Below are 27,364 nucleotides of genomic sequence, written 5' to 3'. Positions count from 1 at the left end.
GTTTCCAATAGCTGCACAACTGTCTATGCTTCTTTGTCACGTGTAGCACGGCAGACTCGGAGATTACTGCATTTATTTATTTTTTATATTTTTTTTCTCCCGTCACTTTCGCAGTCTTTGAAGCTGACAAAAGCAGTTCTGAGATGAAGAAAGCAGGGAGTGCACCATTAGATCAAGTTGCGAGTTTTTTTTCTTCTCTTGTGGAAAAGGAGTGTTAAGATTCCTCGCTGTGCAGCCACACACGTGTGAACAAGTGAAAGGGATGGGAAAATACGTATGGTTTCAGTTGTTCTCAAAGAGAGACAGAAGGTCATCATTGCTATTGCTTGGCAAATCAGGAGGATCCAGGTATGAAAGCAGCTCATCTGGATTTGTGAGTTCTGGAAGCAGCTATAAAATATAAAGACAAAAAGAAAATTACAGGTAACAGAAACAATTGAGAAAAAAACGGGATTAAACACCACACATTCCTGGAAACTGGCTTTTGTATGTATATATCCAAATAAATCGGAAGGCAGTGACACAAACTCAACACCCTGAGATGATGCAGTATCCACTTGTTTGTGAAAGTTCGTACTACTCAGTTTCACCTGTGAATTACATTACCACCTCAGTTAGCGTTTCCCAATCAACCTCCCCACCACAAAGTTCGTCAATAAACAAAGTACATTTCCTGGCTAGTGATGCTGACAAAAACTTCAATAAACACTCCTCATGTACCTTAGTTTCATATAAAACACCAAACAAAAACTTGAAACATGCCCTTTGAGTAATATACATTTGAGCTTTAAAGGAGACCAACAAAGCCTGGTCTGACTTGCGCGTGTCAGCGCAACCATCGCCCAAAGCCTGTATCCCTGCCGAGCGCGGCAGCCTTGTCCTTCCCTCACCCCTCGGCCGCCCCAACGCCTCTGCGCGCTGATGTAAGCTCTGGGGCAGCGAGCGGGGGCAGGGAACTCACCCAGGGTTACGAGCAGCCCAGAAAGAAGGAAAAACCAAGAGGAAAAAAAAAAACAGCTGAGGAGGAGTATGGGGAGAGGAGTGGCAAGGCAGGTGGGTGAGTCCTTTTCCTTTCTGTGGCCCTGAGTTCACAGGGGTTGGAAGTACTCACTCAACTACAGCATTACATGCAATTCCAGACATTTTGAAGGGTCAGGGGTGTAACACCCCATCCAACAGAAGACGCACTAATCTCCACAATGTTTTAAAGTATCAAAAAGAATAGTTGTAGGGGTTTTATTTATATTTTTATTAATATTGTGTTTCAAATAGAAAATTTTGTTTTCCAACCGTCACTCAGACTCTTTTTGATCTGACAGAAAACAAGCAAATCCCAGCTCCTGGGTTGTGTACCAGGCAATGTTTTCTGCTTTATTCTGCATCTCGCCGTATCTTAGTCAAGAGTAAAAGTGTCATATATAAAAACGGCAGGGAAGAGTTGGTAATAAATTCTCTTTATATTCAGTGTTGTGTTAAAGCCAAGACAGAAAAATACAGACTGCTTTAAGAAACTTAATAGCAGGTATGAGAAATTAATTTTAAATTGTTCTATGTTTTCAAATACTATAAAACTAAAAGCTTGACTGCATCACATTTAGCATGCAAATATTATATTTATATACTTCTATTACTCCTGTGCAAACACAGCTTCATCTAATGTTATATGGATGAACATATTTTTCAATAAGCTAAACATGAAATCCAGGAAAAAGTTTAATACTTCCTAAGCATTTTGAAAAAAAATGCAATGCCAAGTTCATATAAACAGAATCTCGCAGAAGGAATGCTTTTCTTAAAATACCACCTCCTTTTATTCATGGTGAAAACGCTGTCGTCATAGTACTAGACTAAAGACATAAGGCTTTTTAATGTATTTCACCTGCTATCAAAACTTTTTATGAATAGTACAGAAGCCCAAGAGAAAACTGTGGCCCCACCAAACACGTAGAAAGTAAAAAATGGTTGAATTTGTCCATGATTTCACAACTCAATTTTAAAAAATTTAACATAATGTCTCTGAGACTCATTCCTGTATACAGGGGATTTTTTTGTTTGTTTGTTTTAGAAAGGTGAAAGTTTTAAACGATATGCTCAGTATTTCTGAAGATGAAGTCTTCTAAGTTTTGAGGGTGACCTCGGCCTGTCTTCGCCAGAGGGGCCAGGCAGCACAGCCCATGCAGCTCCTGCCCAGCGGGTATGAAAACTAGAGACCTCAGAAAGGATGTGCTGGGAGTTGAGGGTGCTGTGCTGGAGCAGAGGTAAGAGACAGGGGAGTGCCGGGGGATGCAAAGAGGGAGGAGGCATGGGGGCAGAAGCTGCGGGAACATGCTAGATTTAGGGGCAGAATTTGGAGAGGTGCCCCTAGTGCTCCTGAAGCGAATCCTTGAGAGATCTAACTAGTCCTGTGAGCCTTGCATCTCCTCTGCTGTCTGAGGTGCCAGTGCAGATCACCTGTACCTCTGTAAGGTGTATCCTTTAACCCAGGTTAAACCTTAGACGGCATCACATTGAAGCCCTAAAGAGTTAGTGCGACTTTGTCAGGAGGGAGCAGACCAAGTTGCCTACAGCACAGCCCCCTGTTTAGTTTGCTGCACGGGACTCCTTCAGCCTGGTTCCACAACACAGCCACTGAAAGTTAAGCCCGTTAAAATAATCCATCTGATCATGCTTGAGCTCACAGACATTTCAAAGAACTCTATTCCCCACGCTGTACGGCACTTGCCTTCTCATTTAGCTAAGATAATTTCAGCCTCCCATTAAGAATTCAGCATGCCTCCACCAGCGATAGCCATGGTACTGTGATAAATGTACAGGTATTTCCACTTTGCTTTTCACCACGGAACAGCTGCCTGACCCCTAACAGCATACTTTATGTTGCTTAAATATTTTAAGAAAAAAAAGGACATTTTTATTTCACCTATTAATATTGCTCATATGGGGTCCTTAAGGGTTCAGACCTCTAACTGCCAAACGAACTATCATTCCCAAAGGATGTGCACGTGTCCGTGTTGTGTGAAACAGCAGCAGTCTGGTTCAGACAGACGTTACTCCACTGAGCACTGTTCCTGTAACTGGAGCATCCACCCCTCCCCTAGCCCCTCCCTCCCCTCTGCAAGGCTACCTGCCGGCACAGTGCTCGCCTGTGACAGGGAAGCCGTAAGTATGCAGCAACAGTAAAGACAGATATAAATCCGAGGCACAGAGGTGAACATGTCTCTGTGAAAATTGCACTGTGCAGCAGCAGACTTTGGAACAGACAGAAGATAAACATACGGGAACGCATGACTCAAACGAAAATCCAATCCTAGTGCTATTTCAGGAGGTATTTGTATTTCGGGAGGTAGGTGGTTAACCAGAGATACCTCAGATAATTCACTTCCGACTCCACTGAATGGATGGTAGGAGACAGAAGATTACTTTTGGACTTAAAACTAGTCTTGTCTTTGTTTAGTTGTGAGCTGCCTCCCACAGTGGCTAAGGAGGCAGAAGGCATCCTTGTTTGTTTTCCTATGCGGCGTACCGGGAGAGAGAACTTGTGCTGCCCGCACGAGCGGATATGGATGGGCACAGCCCAGTTTTGGCCATGGGGAGCAGGGGCAGTGCCGCAGGGTGGGCCAGCACAGATCCCCCTCCCACTGGCCAGGGCGTCCTGCAGGGCTCAGCGTGTGACTCGCCTGGCACAGCTCTGCCACAGTCGGAACCACACACAGCTGTGTCCTTCCTCTTACTCAGGCACTGCGATGGCTTCGGGGTCTAGATGAGCACATGGGAGCTCCCGTCCAGTGATGAGGGGGCAGGGAGGAGGTGGCTTCCAGCCTGGTTCCTGAACTGCTACCTGAAGAAATGCCTCCCCTGGTGCTAGGAAGAGGTTATGGCTCGCATGCCACGCAGCTGCTCAAACCAGAGCCGTTCTCCCGGCGAGCCGGGAGCACCCTGCCATCTCAGCTGCAGCACCTGCGCCCATGTACCAAAGCATGAAAGGATGGCATGTGCTGTGGAAGCGGCTCCCATCCCCGTGCCCTCCCCGCCCTCCCGCCACGATGCGAAGCACACGGTATGGCAGGCAGATGATAGTATGACACAGACTTACATCCAGCGAGGGCTCCGGCATGTCGGGTGCTCCCTGTCCACCAGCCTGACCCTCTAAGGCTGAGGAGGGATTAAAGGTCAGGTCACTGTGTGGATGGTTGCTAGAAGCGGCCGGGGGCGGCTGCCGGGACTGCTGGGTAGGAGGCCCGCTGTGATGTAATGGCTGCCCTGACTGGCTGCTGGGGTGAGGGACGTGCAAACCTTGCTGCATGGAAGTATGGGACTGATCAGTGCTGCCGGGATGAGGGATCTGCGGAGGAGGAAAAAAGCAGGAAAAGAAAGTGAGGCCACAAGGTACAGTGCTCGCGGTGCCTGATTCTGTAACCGCATGTTACAAAAAGAAGTAACTTAAATAAATTTAAAAAAGACACACACAACCAAAAAAAAAAAGAGAAATAAAAAAACGCCATCGGAAAAGAAAACTCCATATCCCAATGTCGGTGGAAGTGTTTCAGCTTTTTGAAGGTTATCTGCAAGAGGGAGATAAACACATTGGATTTCTGCTGTCGGTTTGCTTCCTTGTGATGTGGGAAACTGCACTCGACGATGCAAAATAACAAATCCCAAAGAGGAGGGAAGGAGGCTTATGGGTGCTGCTCAGCATTAGTGAGACAGATGTTTTTGCCCTAAAAAATTTGATGGATGAATGGAGAATTTGTTGAATAATGACCCCTATGTCAGGAAACTGATTAGCTGAGAAAACGCATCATTTCTGCTCAGCTCCCTTACTGGGCAGCTTCCTGACACCACTGCCTTTTTGTGTTTCAGCTCATTACGAACATCTTGCAAACACCAGCCCTTTCCCACTCCTCCTCTCCTTTTCGTTTCAGAACGCAACACCCCTTGTAAGGGCTGAAGATTTTCCTCACTGATATTCCTGGGTTCTGCTGGTTGACAGAAAAACAAGCCTGCTCAGCTAGCGAGCTCCCCACCCATCAGCAGAGCTGCTGCAGGTGGCTGCGTCCCTGCTGGCTGCAAAGCACAATGCGTTAGCTTAAACTAAGCTAATGACCACACTTCTATTTTGTATTCCTGCCGTGGAGAAGTTCTCTAGCAAAAGCTTCCTATTTTTTATGTTTTCCGTAGGGAATAAACTGCCAAACCACATGCATCTTCCAAACGCTATTATGGAAGAATGGGGGAAAAGTCATTCTCACATGACAGAGAAGCAACAAAAATGCACAAGCCCAACTCTTCCTTCTGCTGCATGTCACGTTTAATACTAGTGGATTCTTTGGGGCTTGACCTCAGTGCCATGAGAAAGAAGTGTTTGAATGCTTCAGAATCAGATGTCTCATGTTAATTGGGTATATGGAGAAGCAAAAAATGTAAACATTTTTTGAGGAATGCTACATATTGGCACAAAGTGGAGCTGAAATAAAAGAACAGATACATACAACAACAGCATGAAATTCATCCAGCCAAGCCAACAGAAACCAGCAAAATGCTATGTCAGCTTTGACCCTTTCATATCACAGTAAACTGCAAAGTTAGTTTAACTTTAGTCTTCAGTTTTGGAAAGCAAAAGGGAGGTTATTATAAAACTTAATTAAAACGTTCCCACAAAATTTAAAAAAAAATAGCAGAAACAAGCATTTGAAAAAAATACATTTCACCACTCTTAACGAAAACTGAAACCTGAATGCTGATCCATTGGGACTGTCATACTCAGCTACATGGAGGTCCTTTTCAATACTTTGGTAGTACGAAGATTGGTGGAAACGAACAGGATTCTATCTGCAATACTGCATTTTGTGCCTCTTTCAAAGGCCCAAAATTGTTACTGAGTTCAAAGTAACTGTTAAAAAGTACTGATATACACTCTTCTCTCCATTAAGGTCACCGTTTGACTACTTGAAAGGTATTCTGCAACATTCTTGTTGTTACTTTAGGAGTAAACTTGTACAAAATCTGCCCACAGACCACATCTTAATGTAAATGAATCTGCAGCCTAAAAACTTTGCGTAAGTCCAAGTGAAAATAGATGTCTATCCCAATAGTACTGTTTCCTTCTTCATTCATTGAGGACATATGTAACAAAGTGTGGAAATTAAGAAATCTTAATAATAACAAAAAGCAAAAAGCAATTTAAGACAGTGTTGCTAAAGTAGGAAAGCAGTTTCCAAGAAAAAACCCCACAAACCAAACCAAAACAGGATTATCTTGAATAGTCTCTTAAATTTATCCCTGAATGCACAAAGCAAGAGTCATACTGTCAAGTTTCTATCAATAATTATTTAAACCAAGAGGCATTCATATGTTCTCAGACATACTTCAAAACAAATAAACAGGTTAGGAATTCTACATTATGTTTATATATGCAAATATTTTAGATATATAAATATTTAGTTGATAAGGCAGTATTTTGGGCCCTGAGATAACTGTTGGATAGGGAGTAATTGTTCATTGTTAAGACTGAGGGCCACCATAAACTTAAACAGCCATTGCAGGTTCAAAATCCATCTGACTTAGGCCACAGACTCCACCAGCCTCCCTGTGAGAAAGTAAAATGCTCAGGACTTCAACATTTTCTGGTTGCATTCAGCTAGTAAGTTTGCCATGGTGCAAAAACATTCTAAGCAGTACATTTGTGTATGTTCAGCTTGCGTTTGCGACTCACATCATTTTATTTTAAAAACACTAACCCACACTATGAACGTGGTGTCTAACAGAGTTGCCTTTGCTTACATAGCAAGGTAATTCTAGAGTCATTTTTAGGAGCGTAAACTTCAGCACTCTTAAAATATTTACAACCTATAAAAGAGAAGCTTATAGCAGATACAACTACATCTTCAGCTTAATAGCACGAAACACCACAACTCTTTATGGGCCCAACAGTGACCTCTAGGAATGCTGAGATGTATAGCTGTAGAGCAAAGGGACCTGACAGCTGCAGAACAATATTCCTTTCATCTCAGGAGAAAACTGATAGTGAAAAAAAAGATCAGCAGGTCAAGACGATGGTTTATATCTCTCTCCATTACTGGGGTCATAGTTTTACCACCTTTTTTGCTGGGTTAGCTGGCTGAACCACTGAAAGATGCCACCCTGCCCTGCTGCTGTTCACGGCCACTTTTCCCACCTGCGCCTTTGTCATCGGGTGCATCCTTGCAGACATGCAGTGAACTCAACTAGGGAACTGACATGAATCAAACCTCAACTTCCCCCTGCTCCCGAGTTAGTTTTCAATCACATCAGTACTCAGATCCAGATCACTTCATGGCTGCAATAACACTTGTGCTGGCATGAGAGAGAGGAAAATTGAAAACAGAAACAAGAGTGATGACTTTTTACAACAGCCCCAGTCCATACCACCTCACTGTGTATATGAAACTATGGCAGGATCATCCATTGCTCAGTCACATACCACTCCTTACACTGTCTGCAATAAGCACTAAGCCAGAGCTAACTCTGAATTCACCTTTGTCTAAAACTTGTTTACAATATCTGAAAACAAACATGATGTGATTGCGGCAGCTATTTTGTAGCAATCTTGCACTGACATAGAAGCATCTGTTCCATAGTTTTCACAACCCTTTACACTTGGGAAGACGTATTACTTCTAGCCACGTTTCAGGTCTTGATTTTTCCTTCTGTCACAGGAGCAGAACAGCTGTGTGTAGTTCTAATGATTCAGCCCTGGTTAGCCAGCCCTACCTACGGTGGGCAGACAGATCTGCATTTCCTGGAGTAACCTATGGAGTATGCCCAGAGGGATCAATTTTCCCTACCCACCATTATATAAGGGCCACCACGTAAATCTTCATATAGGAAAATTACGAGCTTCCTCAGCACCATTCAGCTCCAGTTACAGATAGACCTTGAGTCTAAAAGGACCAAACATCTTATCCTAACTGACCTTGTAAACATTAAACGGTTGAAGTGAACAATAGATGAAAACAAATTACGCCTTCATTGTGTAAGAAAGAAAGACAGAAAGCCAGGCAAAAGCAAAAGCAACACCTTAAAATTTTAGTTCAACTACGCAACGTGATCTATAGTTATTTTTGTACAGAGATGTCTGTCCAAAGACATTTAGTTACACAATCTAGGAACGTGTTAACAGCATGCATTTCTCTAAAAGAGTAATTTTCAAGTTGCCTTTCCTGAGTGTCTGCTACAGACACGGTTCATTTTTGAGAGAGAAGAAAGGAAGAAGGAGAAGAAGAGAGAAAGAGGAAAGCAGAGAATTTATAATACTGAAAAAGCTGTGTGGGAGCACTAACAGTCCTCAAATGTGGCCTAAAGACTGCACAGCCACATTGACAAGGTCAATCTAATTACTTTGTGCTAATAGACTTGAAAACTGATCCTCATTATGGAAAATCAGCCACGGACATAAACTGGGTGGAATCTGCTTTAGCACCGCTTCCCGTTCCTAAAATGTACAGCTTGCATATCGTGATAGACAAGGGAGAAGTGATGCAAAGGTTTACTTTAATCGCCAGCTATCATAAGCAAGTATCAGATTTACTACAGACTGGCCTGCAGAACCAAAAATCTATTAACATTTGCCCAGATGCCCTCTTACAGCTCTGGGACATGCATAGCCTTGAGCAACTTTCACCTTTACTATCATCTGTAAGCAGTCCTGTTTTCAGAAAGCCACAGATTCTTCACTTTCATATTCAACCACTTCATAACACACCACTTCAGAAATTTCAGTGGGGCAACTACTATAGCAAAGGTACAGTACTTAACAGATGAAGTCAAGTGCTAGGTGCCAGGTAATGGGAAACGAAGAATAATTGCCTGTGGCTTTGATTCAAAAGGAAAGCAGCTGTGAGTGGTTCAGGTTGGTAATATTTTCCCTCACTATATAGTCTAATACTGTATGGTTGGTTCTGATGTGGATAATTCAAACTGCTCTTTAAGCTGGGAACGTGGAATTTGCCAACGTAAAATTAAGTTTACAGCATGTTTGTTCTGTCCTTTAATAGCCTGTAAAATGGTAAAGTGGTTACAGTTTCTGGACTCTTCCTTTGCAGACAGTCTTGTTACTTGGGCTCTCTCCAAGCTACACTAAGATCTCTCTCTCTACTCTCTTCCTATTTCTCACCGTCCTCCTTGGAAATCTCACTGCCAGCAAGAGGAGACATTGACTGAGTAGGCTTTTGCTGAGCATCTGCTACCACATTTCCTCATTATATTCTGAAATTGTACTTTCTAGTATTCACTAAAGGCATGGCACAGATGACTTGTCAAGTTAAACATCCTTCCTGTGCAGTAACAGCATACTATAAAGCCCCTGCCCTGTAACTTAAATGAACATAACAGGATGTATACACACCCCGCCCCCCACCTGAATTAAAATAGATGACTAGCCATGCCTAAGAGCTAATGCTGCTGGTAGCTTTTCTGTCACCTAGCTGCTGCAGTATTGCATTTTCTAGAGATACAGAAAGTTCTGTATGTAAAACTCAGTGCTCTGAGCAAGCTGCTTTTCCATTGCACAGTTCTGCCTCTCCATCTGAGACCCAAGGAACCTCTATTTTTTAGCCGCTTACACTGATACACGCTCAGACCAGCGGCAGCGTCTCTCCTTGAAATCTACAGGCTGGTCCTATTCTCAACAGCTGAGAGGTGCCTTTCATGCTACTTGGGTAGAATTCTGCCTCAAAATGCTTTGATGCAAATTTTGCCCTCAGGGACAAAGCCAGGGAAGATATTGTCCCTGCTTTGAAGTCAGTCAGTGCCTTGCTGTGACAAGGTGTCTCCTGAAGATGGTCATTCACAGATCCTGCTGGCCTAGGCAATGAAGTCTAGTTTTTTCCAGGTGTCAGAGCTAAGCACAGTGATTAACACAAGCACACCGAGTCAGGCCGTCTCTTTCAGATAAACAAGCTTAAATGACAATTCAGAAAGCTCAGAAATACTTCTCCGAAACAGCATTTTTGGCATTTTGCAGGACTACTCTATTTCACAAACTTCCAAAGTGAGGAATCCAGAAAAAGTAAAAGCAGTTCACAAGGCAAGTCCAGTAGCTGGATGAGAGCTCCTTACCCCCGCAAAGGAAAATCTGCATGTGCAGCACCGTTACTTACAGATTCCTGCATGGGGTGACTGAGAGGTTTGTCGAGAGCTGCCATGCTGCTCGGCATGTCTGGGGGATGTGACAGCTGTGGCCCATGCATGAAGTCATTCATAGACGTGCCACCAGGATTCCCGTGCGGGAAGTCGAAATTGCCATGACCTTGGTAACTGTTGCCTAAAAGAGAAACAGACGTGATATGAAATAAACTATTTCCCAGCATTGATCTCTCAGAGTATCTTGTGAAAGCTGTGTGGCACGGCATCCTGCCTGCACAGCACAGGGCAAGTGCAATGCTGAACGTGACAACACTGTGCTCCCCACTGCTGGAGTGAGCTGCGGGAATAGGGAGGGAAAAACGGAACTCAGCTTTCAAATACTGGCTGCTGAAAACTGCTGACATTTTGAAAAGCTACTGTCAAGTCACCACATAAACTTAACCACATCAAGAGTAGAAAGGGATATTAAATTCTATGGAATTTTTGCATCTGGAAGCATCTAAGTGCAACTGAGACCGCCGAAGTCCAAAATTATTTATAGGACACCTGTGTTATTTATGTCTACAATTCTATGGATTGAGTAAGATTGTAGCATTGCTTCAGTTTATGATGACGCTAATTGACAGAACTGTATCAGGAAGATGTCACAGCACCAGTTCATAGCACAGCAACTATTTTCCCTCTTCTGCAGTATAAACAGGCAACTTCTATTAAGATAGCACAGAAGAGGCCTTCATGTCTACATCTTGTGATGTAATTCTCCTTGCTCCCACAAAACCTAATAAAATTCACTTGACAGCCTGCAAATACAACATCAATTTTCCCCTCTTGGATCTCTTCTTCTCATTTTCAGAGCTACAAACTGGCTGCCTGTAGCCTGTGTTTCAGCATGTGGATATGCATGCTTGTAATGAAAAACTATTGACTTCATGAAATCTACCTAACTCCAGCCTGAAATTATGTTCTTCAAAGCACCAAAATTTCACACCAATTTAGAATAAAGGATCTGCTTTACTCTCACACATCTACCATCTAGCAACAAGCCTGCAGTCCCCTGCTGATCTGCAGGACAAATACTGTATGACCATCGTTGGTATGTTTTGATCTGTCCCACCTCAGCCTCGTGATCTTCACCCGAATTCTAAAGCAAGCATGTATCCCAGTACAGGGATTTTCCTCTTCATATTTTTTCTATCTGGATCCTTCTGTTAACACTTCCAACTGAGATACCAACTCTGGTGGCTTATTTGCTATGAACAGCAAAAATTGAACTAAAGCCACTCAGCTATTTCATATAAGCAACTGAATTGGATGATACTGAGCTCTGAAATAATAGAATAGCTTTGGAGCTTGCATGGAGAGCCTGCAGTTCAACAGTCGAAGTGTAGTAGCTTTAAATGTTAAAGTCAAGAAGGGAGTTCTGAAGTAGCTGCACCAATTGCTCTTTAGCACAGCTTCACAAGCATAAGTTTAATCTCAGAGGAATAGAAGTCATTAGCCATGTAAGAGTATTTCTCAAGGAAGTCAGGACTTTGATCTATCATGTAAATACTGCAGAGCCTTACTAATTCTCATTTTGTTAATCTGCAAACTGGATAAGTCTCACACAACATAGCTGGTCTTGCCTTGCTTCTCAGGAAAGATTTAATAGCAGGAAGCTGGAATAAGGTCTTGCATTACTGAGTACTTGTTATATTTGCAAATTAAACTTCAGTATGCTTATTGTCAAACCCAAATAAACAAACATAAACCACAGCAGTAATACTACTACTACTACTTTGCTCTAGAGTACTGTTAATCAGAGGACATTACCTAATTCTAAACACTAAGTTTCAGTGCATCTATTGATGGAGAACGAAGATGCAAGGCAGTATGCCCAAGGAGTTACAGCCTTGCAGCAGCATGCCCTTCTCTTGGGCAAGACCTGTGCCACATGCTGAGGAACAGGCTTATAAAGACATCCAGGATAACCTGGTGCTCTGCATTGATATGCCTATTGCAGGGGAAATAGGAGAACGAGGGTTTCATCTGTCATTGATGAGTCAGGGCTCTGAGAAGCCATGACTACCTCTGCTACAGCATACACAGAGAAGGCAGGGAAATAATGGTTTAGGCAGCAATCATTACACAAACCCTAAACCCCACTTTACGTGACTACCCTGTCTGTTCCTGATTACGAGCTAGAAAGATGAAGAAGAATAGATGGCTCTGTTCTCATGCTCTGACTGCACTGCACTCCTACTAAACGAATGAAAAATTTGTGATTCAGTGCCCTTGGCTTTGTTATAGTAATCATTCATCTGTTTGAAAACCTAAAAAGTTTCATCATCTGTCATCAGTTTTGCAGTCACTGGAGCAAATTAACCATATTTTGCATGCAATCTATATTTTTCTTTAAAAGCCTGCAAAAAGCACATGTATCACCTTGTAATCAATTTAGGGATTCTGATGGTGTGAACAGTTGGTCTTTTCCCAGAGCTGAACTGAGTCATATCATATTACTTGCAAAAAAAACAGTCTCTGGTCTCATATTTTCAGAATTGTCACTATAATTGAGTTATTCACAACATACCAGTCATTTGAAAATGTATCTCCACTGCCTGTATTTAGTTCTCTGTTTCTCAATCTGGCAGCAAATGGGTAGAGGAACTCAAAAGTAATTTTCTAATGCAAAGGTGTTTGCATAGCAGTTAAAGCTCTTTTAAAGTCTTTCACTTTCTGGGTGGCCTACCAAATGTCACCTGCCCAGCCACGAGTTAAAGCCGGTGGCCCAAGCAGCAGGGTTAATGGGTGAGGCTCTCTGCTTTGTAAATTCTGTAGCACTAGCAGCCTTCACTTGAACATGAGTGGAACAGAAGGAAAACGGACAGAAAAAAGTGAGGAAAGATGTATATTGTGGCAAGTCATGAACATATGAGGTAACATACAATGTTTGTTGATTCAGGGAGGGCTGCATGGCAATAAATATGACAAGTACCAACTTCCTTACTAAAATATGTTTTCCTCTAAACAGATGAATCTTAAATGAAAAGACTGATGCAGCCATATAATTTGCTTTTCTTATGCATCTCAAAGATTTGCTGACATACCTGAATCACAAAGCTGACCAAACCACTGACTTCTAGAGTGACCACCTGGGTGCAAAAAGCTGTAAAACTAACCTTGGTTACCATATTCAGTGGAGTTGTTGCCTCCTGGAGGAGGGGGTAGGGATGGGTAAGGTGACGGGCCAGGACCCAAAGCTGCAATCATCTCCATTACGTTTGGCATGATCATCTGGCTTGGACTCATGGTCTTAAATCTTTTTGAGGGAATGCCATCTGGGTCATCTTTGATGTGAATATCTGACTTTATAGGGACCGGCCTCCAACTGCAAGTTGGATCAATGGTAACTTCTTCAAACTCTGAGCTGTAAAATAATGTGAAAATTTGATTTTTTTTTTTAATCAATTCTGCTGAAATTTCCATAAGAATCTACACGGTAACAAATGTTCTGAAATGCTTCCGTATAATTCAACCTCAAGATCTTTCATTCTTCAAGTTTGTGCCGAAAGCAAGTTTAAAAAAGGCAACTGTGAGAGCATATTTCTGTATTTATCCACACAATGAAATCCAAAAGCATCTATATGGTCTGCCACATGTGAATCAGAGAGACTCCTTGTAAATATGAGAAAGCATTTAATGCTCCATTCTCACTCTTCCCTCTGCTTCATTGGTGAGGTTGCCAAACAAGCTCTATTAAGTAGATAGAAACTGATTCACTGTATCACTAGCTTCACTGAGGAGCCATGAAATGCAATATTAAAGCTCAACCACTAAGACCTACTTTGGCGTGACTATCTCAGAACTTATTAACATATCTCTTAGTCGCTTAGTCTTGGATATCAGAAATGAATAAATTCACTTACTTTTGTATAGCGTTCAGAATACCCCACATGTACTGGTCAACTTCCAAGCCCTCCAGCAGAGCAGTTTTACTAGAAAGGAAAAAAAAAAAACCAAAACTCACGTTAGAATATCGCTATGCATGTGTAAAAGAGGGATGGAAGAAGGATAGGTTAGTGATGAAATCAGCAGACTGGGATCCACCAACTCACTATCTGTAACACATGATTTAGGAACGATTCGGGGCAAAGGGCGTTCTACATCTGCATTACCAGGGTAATAGTATTCTACATCAACTAGATGAGATAAGGATACATTTACTTGTGTGTGTTCACAAGCTGTTCACATCCTTTAAATTATTTTTTTTAGTGAAATATATTGCAAATTTAAAGGCTTTTCAAACATAGCAGATCTTTCCTGTGAACGTCAGCTAGCCCTATTTTTTTTTCAAATTGGATCTTTTTTTTTTGAACTACACAGTAACATAGCTTCAAAGTAACTACGTTTTATAGCTATTTTACTTAAGATCAGCACAGATGGGAACGAAACAAAACAAAAGTGGAAATTATTTAGTTATGTAGGCACTTAGAACTGAATGCAGGTGCTCCTACTCAGAGAAACAGGACAAAAATTTTGGTCTGGATGTATGAATACATAAGTTAAGAAGCAAGACATCCAATTCTTGTGAGATCTTTAATCTAACTCAGAATAAAGATTGAGGTAGTTCAGAGAAACACCTGCACTTTAGGATACATAATTAATCATGGATAGTCGGTGAAACAAGCGAGTGTCTCAAGCCTGCAATGTCCACAGAAGCAGACAGAATGGACAATCTCTACTGCTGTTTATAGCTAACATCAGCTGGCACAGCAGGGTTTGAACTGGAGACTTGCAGAGATCAAGTACAAGCTACTGGAGATACAGCTCCTTGAGCTGAAGAGTCCCAGCCCTCCTCAGCTGAGGCTGGAACAAACTTGTAACTCCGTGGACTGAGCACAGCAGGTTACAGACACTGAACTGGCCTGTGGACCTTTGGCAATTCTTTCTGCCCCGTGAAAACAGAAGAATGGGCAGTCCGTAATGACTTCAAAGCTTTTTGTTCTATTTCTTCTGCAGTATACCAGGTGTCTGGTCAAAACATAAGGTTGAAAGTATGCCAAGCTATGCCTCTTTTCCTTTAAGCGATCGCTCCAAATTCCTGCTCCTTGGAAATCTTTTACCTTTTTTAAAATCAGCCTTATTCTGGACCAGAATCCTTCCTGCTTTCTGCTCTCACTTTAATTTGCACTTGATGCTGACTTTGACCTTGGAAGATCCAACTTCATTTCCTACCTAATTACTGGGAAATGCTGCAGTCTCCAAAATTCCCCCTCTCCTTGAACATTGCCATTAACTGAATATCTATGTGACTCAAAGCAAAGTACCTGAGACATCTATTTGGCATCCTTGCTCGGTGTTCAGCTGGATGCTAAACACTTAAGTATCTATATATTTCAAGTTCAATAATTTGGGCATTACAACATTAAAATTACACAAAAACAACTCTAGAATAGACTATCCATTCTTTTGCCATGGCATGTTGTTGTCTGGTAGTCACTTATACTTCATAATCTAGGAGAAGACAAACTCAGTTCATTTGTTTATGTAGGTATCTGTCTTATCAATGTAAATATTTGAGCTTCTTTTGAACTCTACACAACCCATTCATATCCTGTAATGGTAGCTTGCAGATTATGTATTTTGTGAGAAAATACCTCATTATCTGTTTTTAAATTCGTAATAAGCCAGGGTGTTCCCTCAATTTACGAAAAAGTGCAAAAATTCTCACTGGACTTCATGCTCTTAGGTAAATGCAATATATACACCTTATTACCTAGCACTTCCTTTTCTCCCCTCCATGATCTTAAACATGATCTGAATTTGGTCAAATCATGTACAAATGCATTTCATGTAGTATGGTTGCACTTACTTGCATACCGGACACCTCCAAGTTCCTCTTTCACAGTTCAGTTGCAAGTAAGATTCCAGATCAAAGCACTAGGTATCAGAAGGAAAAAAAAAAAAAAAAAAAAGGAAAAAAAAAGAGAAAAAAAAGAGGAAATAAAGGGAATTAACAGTATTAACTGAGATCAGTTGGACAAAAGTAAAACTGCCATGAAAAAAAGCCTACTAGCACTGAAAACTAAACCAAATAGCTTACTATCTCCCTCTACATTAAACATATATATATATTTTTAATTACTTAAATTGATAGACACAGAAAGATCCCATTTCATTAGGCTCTCTCATACGATAACCAAACTAAAGATACTGTAACAACACATGGCTGAGGGAATACTGCCAGGCCACTGGCATCTACTCACTTGTACATGCTTGCAATCATGACCCCTTGCTGGAAGCTGAATTCGCCGGAATGTGATTGGACACTTCAGAGACACTTTAATAGCAGTTTGCTCTACTCCATCTTCCCCATTTAGTGTTGCGTTGCCAGAGGAAGCTGCTACACTACTGAAGTTCCTCTTTACTGTTTAGGAAGAAAGTATTTCTATGTGTGAGAAAACGCAAGTGTACTGTAAATTCTAATGTAGAAATCTGAAAGACCAACACTTCAACCTTTAAGGGCCAATTTAATGGACAATTTATCCACATTGTGTATTCTGTGTAATTTAGAACATTCTCCTGGACAGACAAACCATCACACATGAGCATCAGCTATACTCTAAACCTAATAAACAAGCACTTAAAGCAGCCCTAAATAAAGAATAATCTTTCTACATGGAGCTTTTAGGTAAGTCGAAAATAAATATGGAGGAAAAGCCAGAGAGATTCTCCTGGAACCGGAGAGTCCTTGTTAGGAACTAAAGTTGTGTCCTTGGTACTTTGTCACCCCAACTCAAATAGCCCACAACATTTGAGGATATCAAGGATTTAATGTACACACATGCTGTTATGGAAATTCCTGACAAGTACAGCTTAAGGTTTTCAGTAAGCAAGTAAATCTTGTGTAGGAATAGCTTATCACAGTCTAACATAGTCATTCTGGAAAGTCATCACCCACACAAAATAAAAACTCACTCTTAGTGATACAATGTTCTGCTGGGAGGAGGCGTTTCTTTAGTAGACCTTGAAGTACGGAGCGTACTGATGGCCGGTGTACTAACTGCAACACGAACAAGTGTGACTGAAAGGAAACACATTTTGTTACCAAGAGAAGCAACCACACAGGGTAAATACACCACTGAACAGAGCTGCATTCTTGCCTTGTGCACATGGCTTCCGTAAAAACCTGATGGTTAAATTTGAAACTTGGTTCTGCTCCGCTGTGCACGTGTTCCCTTAGGGATATTCTGCACACTGTGCAGTATGTTGTTCCATGCTCCAGAAGCATAATGTAATACAAAGGCTTTAAAAAAAGCAAAGATTTCCTGCATTTTCTCTCTCCTTAGTATTCAGAATACATAGTGCTGACATATTCATCTTTGACATCAGGGTTTATTTTTAAAACCCTGGATTCTTTGACACACTCTAGCCTACCTGCCTGCCCTCAGACTATGTTGGAAGCTGCAAAAACAATTTGCTATGATGTGTCTGGAACCAACTGAATCTTCTTCCCCAACACAGAGCTCGTTGTGGATTCACAGGATGCTGCCCCTGCTCTTAGCCACCAGATAAATGACATTGTGCGGAGAAACATCACTGCGAAGTAAAGCAAAATGAGTGGATGGCTTCTTGTCAAAGTGCCTCACACTGCGACCTTGGGAGAGGCAGCAGCTTGCTTTCTTGTCAGTGACAACCTAACAGTCAAAAGCTCAGACTGTATGTGTGCAACAGTCTGCATTAAAAATACAGTACTCATCCCTGAGAGTAACTAAATCATGGAAAAGGGGAAAGTTGCGTGGTCTAGACTGCATCACAGAATATGAGTTTTTAATCTGAAAAGGTATTTGAAATATCAACACCACCACCAGTGATTATGATGTTGATGTTCCCATGTCAAACTAAACACAGTTTAATACTCTAAGGAAATTAAATTAGTACTGGACAAAAGTCTGCATCACAATAATCTACTTCTACATTAATATACTTTAGCTGCCTTGTTACACAGGCACACGCTAAATAGCTAAGAGATGAAACTCCCTTCCTCTCCTGGACCACAAGCCTTCTCAGAGACATCAGAAGGACATCACTATGTTCTGCAATAAATCAGCAGCAAAAATTTCCATATTAGCACTCTGACTGTGTCAACATCATTAAACAAGCACCTTCGCAGAAACACGCATGGAAAAAATGAGAGTAAGGCTCTTTCAGCTAAGGCAACATTTGCAAACTGTACTAAATGGCAAACTCAGCATCAGCAGCTGCAGCCGTGAGCTCAGTGTACTTACACAACAACATGCTGTGACTGTAATTTGAATCGTGTTTCTTCCTGGCTGGCAGACGTGCTTTAGGTGCAGAGGTTTATGAGATGTCTTGTTGTCGCCACGTTCGATGGTAAGTGGGGTTGCATTAACGCTGACCTGGACTGAAGCTGGCCAGTTTGTGTTCATTTGTCTGTCTTCGTGGTGATAGCACTTGAACTGTAATTCCAAGTCAGACCTGTTCAACAACCAATAAATCTTCCTTTAACTTTGCTTTCACATTGCAGAGGGAGGTCGTTTTGAGGCTAGAAATGCTTTTTCTTTATCAATCAGATTATTTTTCTAGAATCATTGCCAGTAAAGGATATAACAACACACTTTCTTCGTGAAAGCCCTTAACAGAAGCAAGTCATGATGAATTAATGATGCAAGCATGTCACAAAGCTGTTCTTAATATTTTACACTTATAAAGGACTTTCCAAGGGAACATCTTAAACTGCTTTGAAAAACTAGACCACAGGTGATCCTGCAGAAAGAAAAATGTTAACATCAGGTAGGTCCTTCCTATGTGTTAAGAGCTGAGAACAAGAAAGTGATACGCTGCAGTGGTTTGTTTGTGCTGGAAGACTGTGCATTCTTCACTACTTCAGAGCATTTAAAAGAGCATTTGAATGAATGTTTGTCAGACAAAATGCAAGTACAGCTAATCCTGCCTTGGAACAGGTAAATCAATCAAGATAAAGTGAACCCTGTATCTCACCCACTGTGTTTCGGTGATTCCAAATTATTACAGCTGTGGATTAAATTTACCCGATTTAGACTTTCTTTCAGAGCATGAATTCCTCCCTCTTCTGCAATACTAATTTCCATACACTATTTAGCTCCTCAAAAATGAGTTTTATAACACCTCCAAAAAAGGAAGAGGCTGAGTTTAACTGAATAGCAAATTAAGTGGGTAAAGACTATGACTTCAGTTTCATAGATGGATGTTAACCTTACGTTAGGAATGAGCAATTTGAAGAAGAAATTTAAAAGAACATGGAGAACTGAACTGAAATGTCAGGATTCTGCTGTTCATGACAGCAAGAGACAGCTGAATGTTTATCTTTATGCCCAAAAATCTAAGCGCTCATTTCTTCATCTTGCCTGAAGGAGGGTATCTTTGTAAGATCTGTGAGGAACAGCTCATTCAGGAGATCACCACCTTAACTGCCGTTTCCTTATCCAAACCAGAGATTCCAATTCTGACTTAACATCACCTTTTCTGGATTTCAAAACATCAATATTTAGCACTGGATAAAACCACGTTTTTTTAAAAAAAAAGGTATAGAATACAAATTATCTGACCTTTCAACATAATCCATCTACATGAATTCTTTCCAGGCGTTTTTTCAATATTTTATTACCAATTTTTTGAAAGCTCTCTCTGCAAGACCCCTGGAGATTCTTACCTCATGAGAACGCACCACAGTCACCCAGACTCAGAGGGAAGCAAGGCTTAGTACCTCTGATATAAAACCCAAGAAGATTAAGTGTGTTCCCGAGGACTCTGAGCAGGCCTGCTGAATGTCACGGAGCTGTGACAGAGCTCAGGAGACCCCCACATTCTTAGCACACAGTGTCTCCACCGTAAGACCCTATTAATGACTGAGCAGTGCTAAGACTGAACCTGCTTCAAGGAGACATTTTCCCTGCCTTCAACCTTTCTGCTTCTCGTAATCATGAAAAGTTCCCAGTGGGGAGAAAAATAGTTGCATTGCTATTCATTATGTGTGTACACGTGAGAGGTTTTGCTGAATATTTTAACTGGCAGACAAATATTCAGAATTGGCTCGATTCCACCATTCTCTATAAAACCAAAATCCATCCACACATGTGACTAATTCCATTTTTCTGGAGTCCATCCAGCCCTGAGTTATATGTGAAATGACTTCATTACAGGACCATCCGTTCTACCCGCTATTAACGAGCTTTTCAAAACAGCAGACCTGAACACAGTTTACCTATGAGTCTTCATTAAAACAAGTTTAAATAAAGGCTATGTGTTTCGTGAGCTAAGGAAGAAAGAAAGAACAGATATTAAGAAACAGCCTCATGCCTCAGTGCAGCACTATAAATCTACTGAATGAGCCAGCACAATCCCCAGTAGTGATTACTTATTAATAAGAACTGGCAAATAACTGCCAAAACTCCCTCTGCTGCAAGTACTCCACAATAATGAAATGCAAGTAAGCAGTAACTGACCTCAGAGTTAGGTGTTAATTATTGGACATGGTCTGCCTGCAATCTCCCTCCCTTCCAACATCCAGGCCACCTCGGGGTAAGGGGGCACTGAGGCAGCAGGGACTCCTGCATCCCACTTCGGGCCTCAGCTTTAGAGCCAAAATCCGTCCTTGGAGCAGAGAACTGAGTGGACCTCTCTGCCCGCCTCACACCTTCCACACCATGAAAACAGAAAGCTCAAGTGGATTCTGGTGAATGAGAAGATGATCCTCATAGGGAAAAAAGCTGAAGCTACAAGTTGTCACTCCCATTAAGGGAGGGTATGTGGCCCAGGCCCAGGAAGAAATTGAAAGTGAGACAGGCATCCCGGAAAACATGCTTAAGATGCTGCATTTTACCATCTCAGCTGCTGCATCTGTGAAACAACCTCCATACAAGATTCTGAGCAACCATATAGCCTCTACAGTGCACAGAAACAGGCTCAAACAATGTCATCAGCACACACAATAAACACTGAGATACTTTCTGAGAAAAACAGAACAAGACGACAAATTATTTCATCGTACTTGAAAACATACAAATAAAAAAAATTAAGGCTCTGATTTTTGTTTGATCTAAAGCCCTCCACGAGTGTGGTAGAATCAGGACATAATCCAGAATCACTTATGCAGATCTCCATTAAATGCAGGAAAGTACCACCTAGGAGAACTGTTCCTCTGTGCTGAGAAGTAGTACTCTGTAAGCGAAAACCAGAAGCCTTTGTACATGGTACATGGAAGGCTACGCTCCATCATTTCTGACCTGTCCTTACTTTTGGAGTCATAGGAGAGGGGGAATTTAGGAAGTTAGTTTCTAAAGTTTGGAGGATTTAAGCACTCGTTTTTCCAAATGATTTTATCAAGCCTCTAAATCAGGTCCTTCATTAGTGTGTTATTTTTAAGTATCAGATACTCTGCACCATTTAAGCATAAACTGTAACAGCCCCGCATAGTTACTCCTGCAACTAACATTTCACAGGCAAGAAAGCACCTAGGACTCAGAGTCCCTCAAATGAAAGTTTGTGCTGGTGTGAGTTCTGCACATTCCACACCTGTTCCATCCAGAGCAGAAAGGATGAACAGTTGCAGTGATTTTTCTGACACTGCATGCTGTGTGCTATCAGCAAAGAGATGCAACACAGATCAGGAAGCATTTTAGGATACGTCTCCAGAAAGTGACAGGTGAGAGTATCTGTAAGTTTAAAGGGCGTTTTTCCTATCTAGGCCACAATTTTTGAAGTGAAATTCATGGCAAACCTAAACAAAGTTCATCTGGCTGGCCTGCCACTTCTCCATCACTGGGTGCAAGACTTCCTCGCAGAAAGGCTGAGCTTACCTCCACATCAGTGTCTGATGAACAGTTGGCCGTAAGTGAAAGACATGGTTACTGACGGCCAGGTTGTGTTCCAGCCGGAAGGGCTCCAGCACAACACCATCTCTCACGGGAAACGTCAGACGCAGTTCATCATTGTGGTTGGCTGGGATCGAAGAGGGAGAGAAAGCGTGAACTTTCCCTTTAGCATCTGCAGTGCGATAACAATGTGTATATTTATACAGGAGAGTAACAAATGGCACAGTGATCTGCTACTGGGTCTAACTTAGCAGGTTCAGGCACACAAAAAAGAAAATCACAACCAACTACGTCATCTAACTGGTACAAGTGACAGGTCTCAAACTGATAGTGATGGCAAACCAAAGTCTTCCATTCTCCCACACTTAGCATTAGAACTTTAGCATTTCAGCCACAAACAGAAATCAGGCATGGCAAGAATTCCTGATTTTTATCACTGGATAGGTTCTGTGTCCAGGCTTACTCTGGTGGCAGAAGGCTGACAACAAATCTCTTAATTATGGCAAACTGACAATGCTTATTTTCCCTGCTTTGAACTGGGTTCAACATTACCCAGTTAGTTTCAACAGTGTCATCAGCTGAAACTATCCAATGACCAAAGACACCGGTATTCAATTACTATCTAATCTCATAGCACAAGGTTTTGTGGTAATTTATAGCTAATCTATGAAGTACAAATGCCTTTAAATGCTGTGTTCTTGCCCAAATAGTACTGCAGACTACTTTATTCTTCATTTTTCAGCTATCCTGAGCTCCAAACACTAGTTGCAAAGTGCTAATGCAGCAGCAGTTATTTTACAGAAAACATCAAGGTTCTCCCAGTTCCCTAGTAAATGATACCTCCTATTGCTCATCAGTCACTTCAAAATCTTAAACATCTTGTGCTAGTATACAGTCAGAGAGCTCTTGTTATTCCTGTCCTGCTCTCAGCCAAATGTAGCTGTGACGTTGAGTGGCTTTGAAAGGAACATATATCAATTTTTGGCATACTACTGAAAATTCTTAAGAAGCGTGTATGGATCACAATAGAGACACCACTATAAATATTCACATTTTTCACTATTCTGCAGTGATGTTCAATGAATGGCTTTGCCCTTGAACAAAACAGACCACAATTAAAGTTCGTACAATAAACAAGCCTACCAAGCACACATAACTCTTTTATCCTTGAGAAGTGCATCAAAGGAATACTTCAGGAGTAAAATCTTTATAGGTTTAACCTGGAAGAACTTTTCCAATACTCTATTTAGGAGGGGATAGCAATCCTTCTCTTTCCTGTCCACTGGCTCTCCTGAGCTTGCACTGTGCACGTCACCTACCACAACTTAGCAATCCAAGCCTCTCCCAGAGCAACAATCAGAGCTTGTTTCCAGACTCTGAAACGTATGTGGCAGAGAACGGAGGGACAATAAATGACTGTGGGGGCATTCTGTTTGCTACTCACTTGGAGGCGGTGGTAAAGCATTGATATTTGGTTTAATGTCAGGTGGGAATGGTGGTTTGACATCCTGGTTGGGTGACAGGTATGGAGGAATATTGCTCCCTGGAGTCATAGGTGGCGTGGGGTTTCCTGGAACAGGTGAATGAGGGTAATTTGCCACAGGTACAGGCCTTGATGGCTAGAAAATAAATAACATCACATTGTTACTGCAGTCTGAAAATATGAATAATAAGCTTTGTGAACTGCACTGCTATCAAACATCGAAGACTACAAAAAAGGCAGGGAGGCCCCTTCTGTCTCCGGAAGGACAAGAAACCACGATGTCCCATCAGGCCTTCGAGGAAGAGGCAGACTAGGAGAGCAAAGCAGGAACTGAAACTAGCAGACCAGCCAGCTCAATTCAGGCAATGACCAGATACAAGCAAGGCTGCCAAGAGGTTTATCACATTCCTCTGAACACTCTCTTTCCAAAACCAACCAGTCATTCACTTCAGTTTTTCCACATCACCCCACCCCAACCCACCCAGCCCTTTGTATCTCTTTGGCTTCCTCCCAAAATAGCCCCAATACACAAAAGCCTACATGAAAAACAAAATCCGAAGACATGCCACTAGAATGTCTGTGTCCCTTTTACTTCCATCTATCCTTTCTTCCACCCTTGTCCAACTCATCTACTCAGAATGAAAGCTCTGGGGATCAGAGGATGTCTTTTATTCTGTGTACCTATAATTTGCTTCTGTCCTTAGTTTGCCGCTGAACAAGACAAACAGAGAAAAAGGATAGCTAAGTAAAAATAGTAGCTATAGTATTAAAACATCACTGTTTTTTTTTCTTGTAATTAAGGAGATGGTTGCAGTTAACAATAAACCACTACTGATGATGTGAAGGAAGCCGACATTAAACAAAACTGCAATTGCACGGCACTCTATTGTAACAGCTCGTGTATTGTAAGCACATACACATGACAGTGTCAGAAGATTAAAATCTTTACAGACATCCAAAGCATCAGGACTTCAAATCTGATTCCACTAGCCTAGGATACTCTTAGAGTACGTGAGAGCTGCATTCTAAAATCTTAAGCATTTACATTTCCAACCATCTTTGCTTTTTTCTTTAACACATACAGTTACTATATCCACAATCAATACAATCCAAAGGTTTAGGTCTTGTGGCAAATTGGAATTTTTCCCCTGGCCAGGATAATCTCCCTTCTTAACAAGGTCTCTTATTTTCTAACAGTTTCCAAAACAGTTGATATTTGAATATAAAACAGAGGATGCATTGGAAAGACCATAGATTCCCTGTTAGAATTATGCTGTAAACAAAAAACTTAAACCCTAACTAAAATAAGCACATGTAAAATGTATTAAAAAAAAAAACTTGTCACTTAAAAACTTCGCAGAGATCTTCTGCTGTTATTTTAGCACAAGTGACTGCACTGGAATTACAGTAGTTGAGAATCTGTCTCCTCCTCGTGTTCTTCTTGGTAGTGTACTGCAAAAACTGCCGTGATACAACAGGCATTCCTTTGGGTACCACAGTGGACAGCTTGGTTGCAACAAACAGATGCTTTATAGTAATGTTTCCCCCCCCCCGCCTTCTCTTCAATGGTGTGTTCTGTGTGAATCACACCATTCAAAATCAGAATGTAGCCCAGAGGCTTCAACAGCTACTGCTTTAAGAGCAGGTCAGACCATCGATGGTCGTCCCCATTTTCATACTCACTGGAGTACCTGTGTGCAAAAAATCACTTTTGTGCAAACTTCAAAGATGTCAAACTTCAGCAGGCTCTCAGTACAAACTCAGTTTAGACAATACAAACTGCTCAAGATGTATCCATAAAATAGATTTTAGGCAACATTTAAAAAATTCCAATTCTTGCCCAAAAGAAGCAATATAGAGGGAAAAGGAGGAGAAAAGGGGTGGGAGAGGTTGGAGAAAGTCATGCAAACTTCAGTTTAAAGATGAATCGTACAGCTGGAACAGCTTTTAAGCTTGGGTTGGCTTAATCCAACAGTGACCACTGTAGGTCTGAAATTGGGATGCTGCAATGTGGAACTTGTTTATTACAAATTTCCAAAGTTGTATTTTTGCAGGATGCCATGAATAGGTGAAAATATTACACCTGAATCACACTAGGTACTTCTTTTTACATCTACTTTTAAAGTGAAACCAACACTTTCTTGTAAAAGCCTATAACAAGCTTCAATTTTCTTTATGAACTGCTCTGAAGTTACAATGCAACTTGGCTGATTGACTTGATTCTGTGATATCCAAAACATCAGTGAAAACACTATGCTTTTTTCTCCCTTTCCTTTGATTACATAAAAGCAGTATCTATTAAGCCATTAATGTGACATCATTCATAAATGTCTATCAGAGTGCAACAAGATAATCTAAAAATTCTTACCTTGTAATACTGCCCCATGTTGACTGTTGGAGGAGGGTACTGTCCTGTGTTTTGCTGGCTTGGCATCCTCTGTCCAGGATAGCTGGGAGATGTAAGGGGCCTTGGAGGGTTGGGAGTGGGGTACTGACCAGGCTGGTTTGGAAACTGGCTATTTGGTCCATACTGCTGGTTTCCGTAATTCGGCTATTTCATGACAGAGACGAAAGAAGACAAACATCTGTTTCATGCAAGCAGCTGTCTTGAACTGATTATTAGCATACATTCAGAAGCGGAATCAAATAAAAACCCAACAAACCCTCCAGGCGAATACTCCTCAACTTAGTGCCACTCCTATCTACACCAGGGCCCTGATGGCTTGAGGTGAATACTCGCTCAAAAGCATAAAAGTCCCACAAACCCAAGTGGGACAAGAATAATCATGTAACGTTTAACACACACATACACTCAGCCTTGCAGCGCTGTTAAAGCGCACCGTGTTTGAAGAAACCAGAACTACAACCAGACGCAATGTTCACAAAATCTCTGTGTTTTTGCAAGTGCTACCAGCCCCATCCCTAGGGCTCCTTTTCCAGATGGAGAATGAAAAAGTAACAAAAAAAGAAAAAGTAACACTAAAAAAAAAAAATAATCCTGGAATGGGCAGAGAACAGAAGCTGTATTGCCCATGTCTGTCTTCTCATCACAACTGCTACGCTGGCCCTGTGCTAGAGTGTTTAGCAATACCCTAACAACTAAAGAGAAGCTGTTATTAGTCATAAACACCTTGCTAGTGCTAGCTAGTACTGTACCGCAGTTTCAGAATTGAAGTCATGAAAATTGGAACTTTAAATGGAATAAAATGTCAATTCAAAAAATTAACTGATTAATAACAAGTTTCCATAAATGAAGCTTTCACCAACAAGCAAACAGAATCTAGAGGATCTGCTGAATTCTAGACCAGCAAGCATATAACATTTAGGGCATTGTTTAGTATTGACTTCTTGGGAACATGATCATATTCACTTACAACGAAAAACCTGCTTCTGAAGCAGCAAAAAGAGATTAACAGTCTTGCTTAAAATATGAAATCTGAAGATAAAAAATATCTGAACAAGCCACATTCTGCGTTTTCTTAACTCAATTGTAGAGTAAGCGGCAGTATTTACAGAGTGAAAAACCTTCCCAGAGAAGCAACTCTGCAAAAGCACGTAACTTTTTTTATTTGATTTTTTTTTTAATTCAAAAAACCAATAGTTTGCATATCAGGAAAGAAACATAGCTTCTGCATGCCATGGTACTCTTTGCTGTATGTTTTCTATAAACTCTTACTACCATTATCATAGTTAGGGTAATATCATAGTATTCAAAGCTCTACACATGGAGTTGCAGTCTCAGTTTAATACAGAATTTCACTGGGAAATTACCTCAAGCTGGTAACTGGTGGCTAGATTTGTAAAGACATTTAGGTGCATATAGATGCTGAGAAAGAGTTGGTGGGAGTCTCAAAAGTATCTACTGCCCGATTCACACCAATCTGAATAGTAAAATGCATTGGTACTT

General features: G+C 41.3%; 1 protein-coding gene across 1 annotated transcript in view; it reads right to left on the bottom strand.

The window, feature by feature from the left end:
* Positions 1–282: 282 nt before the first annotated feature.
* Positions 283–27,364, bottom strand: part of ZMIZ1 (zinc finger MIZ-type containing 1) — a 155,850-nt gene continuing 128,768 nt past the window's right edge. The window contains exons 9-20 of the mRNA XM_086616467.1: positions 25,826–26,008; positions 23,419–23,593; positions 21,960–22,146; positions 18,390–18,600; positions 17,080–17,185; positions 16,368–16,528; positions 15,974–16,041; positions 14,028–14,096; positions 13,281–13,528; positions 10,134–10,297; positions 4,091–4,339; positions 283–390 (exon numbers count right to left, since the gene is read on the bottom strand). Of these exons, the coding sequence (XP_086472593.1) occupies positions 283–390; positions 4,091–4,339; positions 10,134–10,297; positions 13,281–13,528; positions 14,028–14,096; positions 15,974–16,041; positions 16,368–16,528; positions 17,080–17,185; positions 18,390–18,600; positions 21,960–22,146; positions 23,419–23,593; positions 25,826–26,008 (1,929 nt within the window). The remainder of the gene's footprint in view (positions 391–4,090; positions 4,340–10,133; positions 10,298–13,280; positions 13,529–14,027; positions 14,097–15,973; positions 16,042–16,367; positions 16,529–17,079; positions 17,186–18,389; positions 18,601–21,959; positions 22,147–23,418; positions 23,594–25,825; positions 26,009–27,364) is intronic.

The sequence above is a fragment of the Tauraco erythrolophus genome, chromosome 9 (genome assembly GCF_009769465.1).
Source record: "Tauraco erythrolophus isolate bTauEry1 chromosome 9, bTauEry1.pri, whole genome shotgun sequence".
Lineage (NCBI taxonomy): Eukaryota > Metazoa > Chordata > Aves > Musophagiformes > Musophagidae > Tauraco > Tauraco erythrolophus.
Note: the sequence above shows the minus strand (reverse complement) of the source record. Positions and strands in the feature narration are given on the sequence as shown.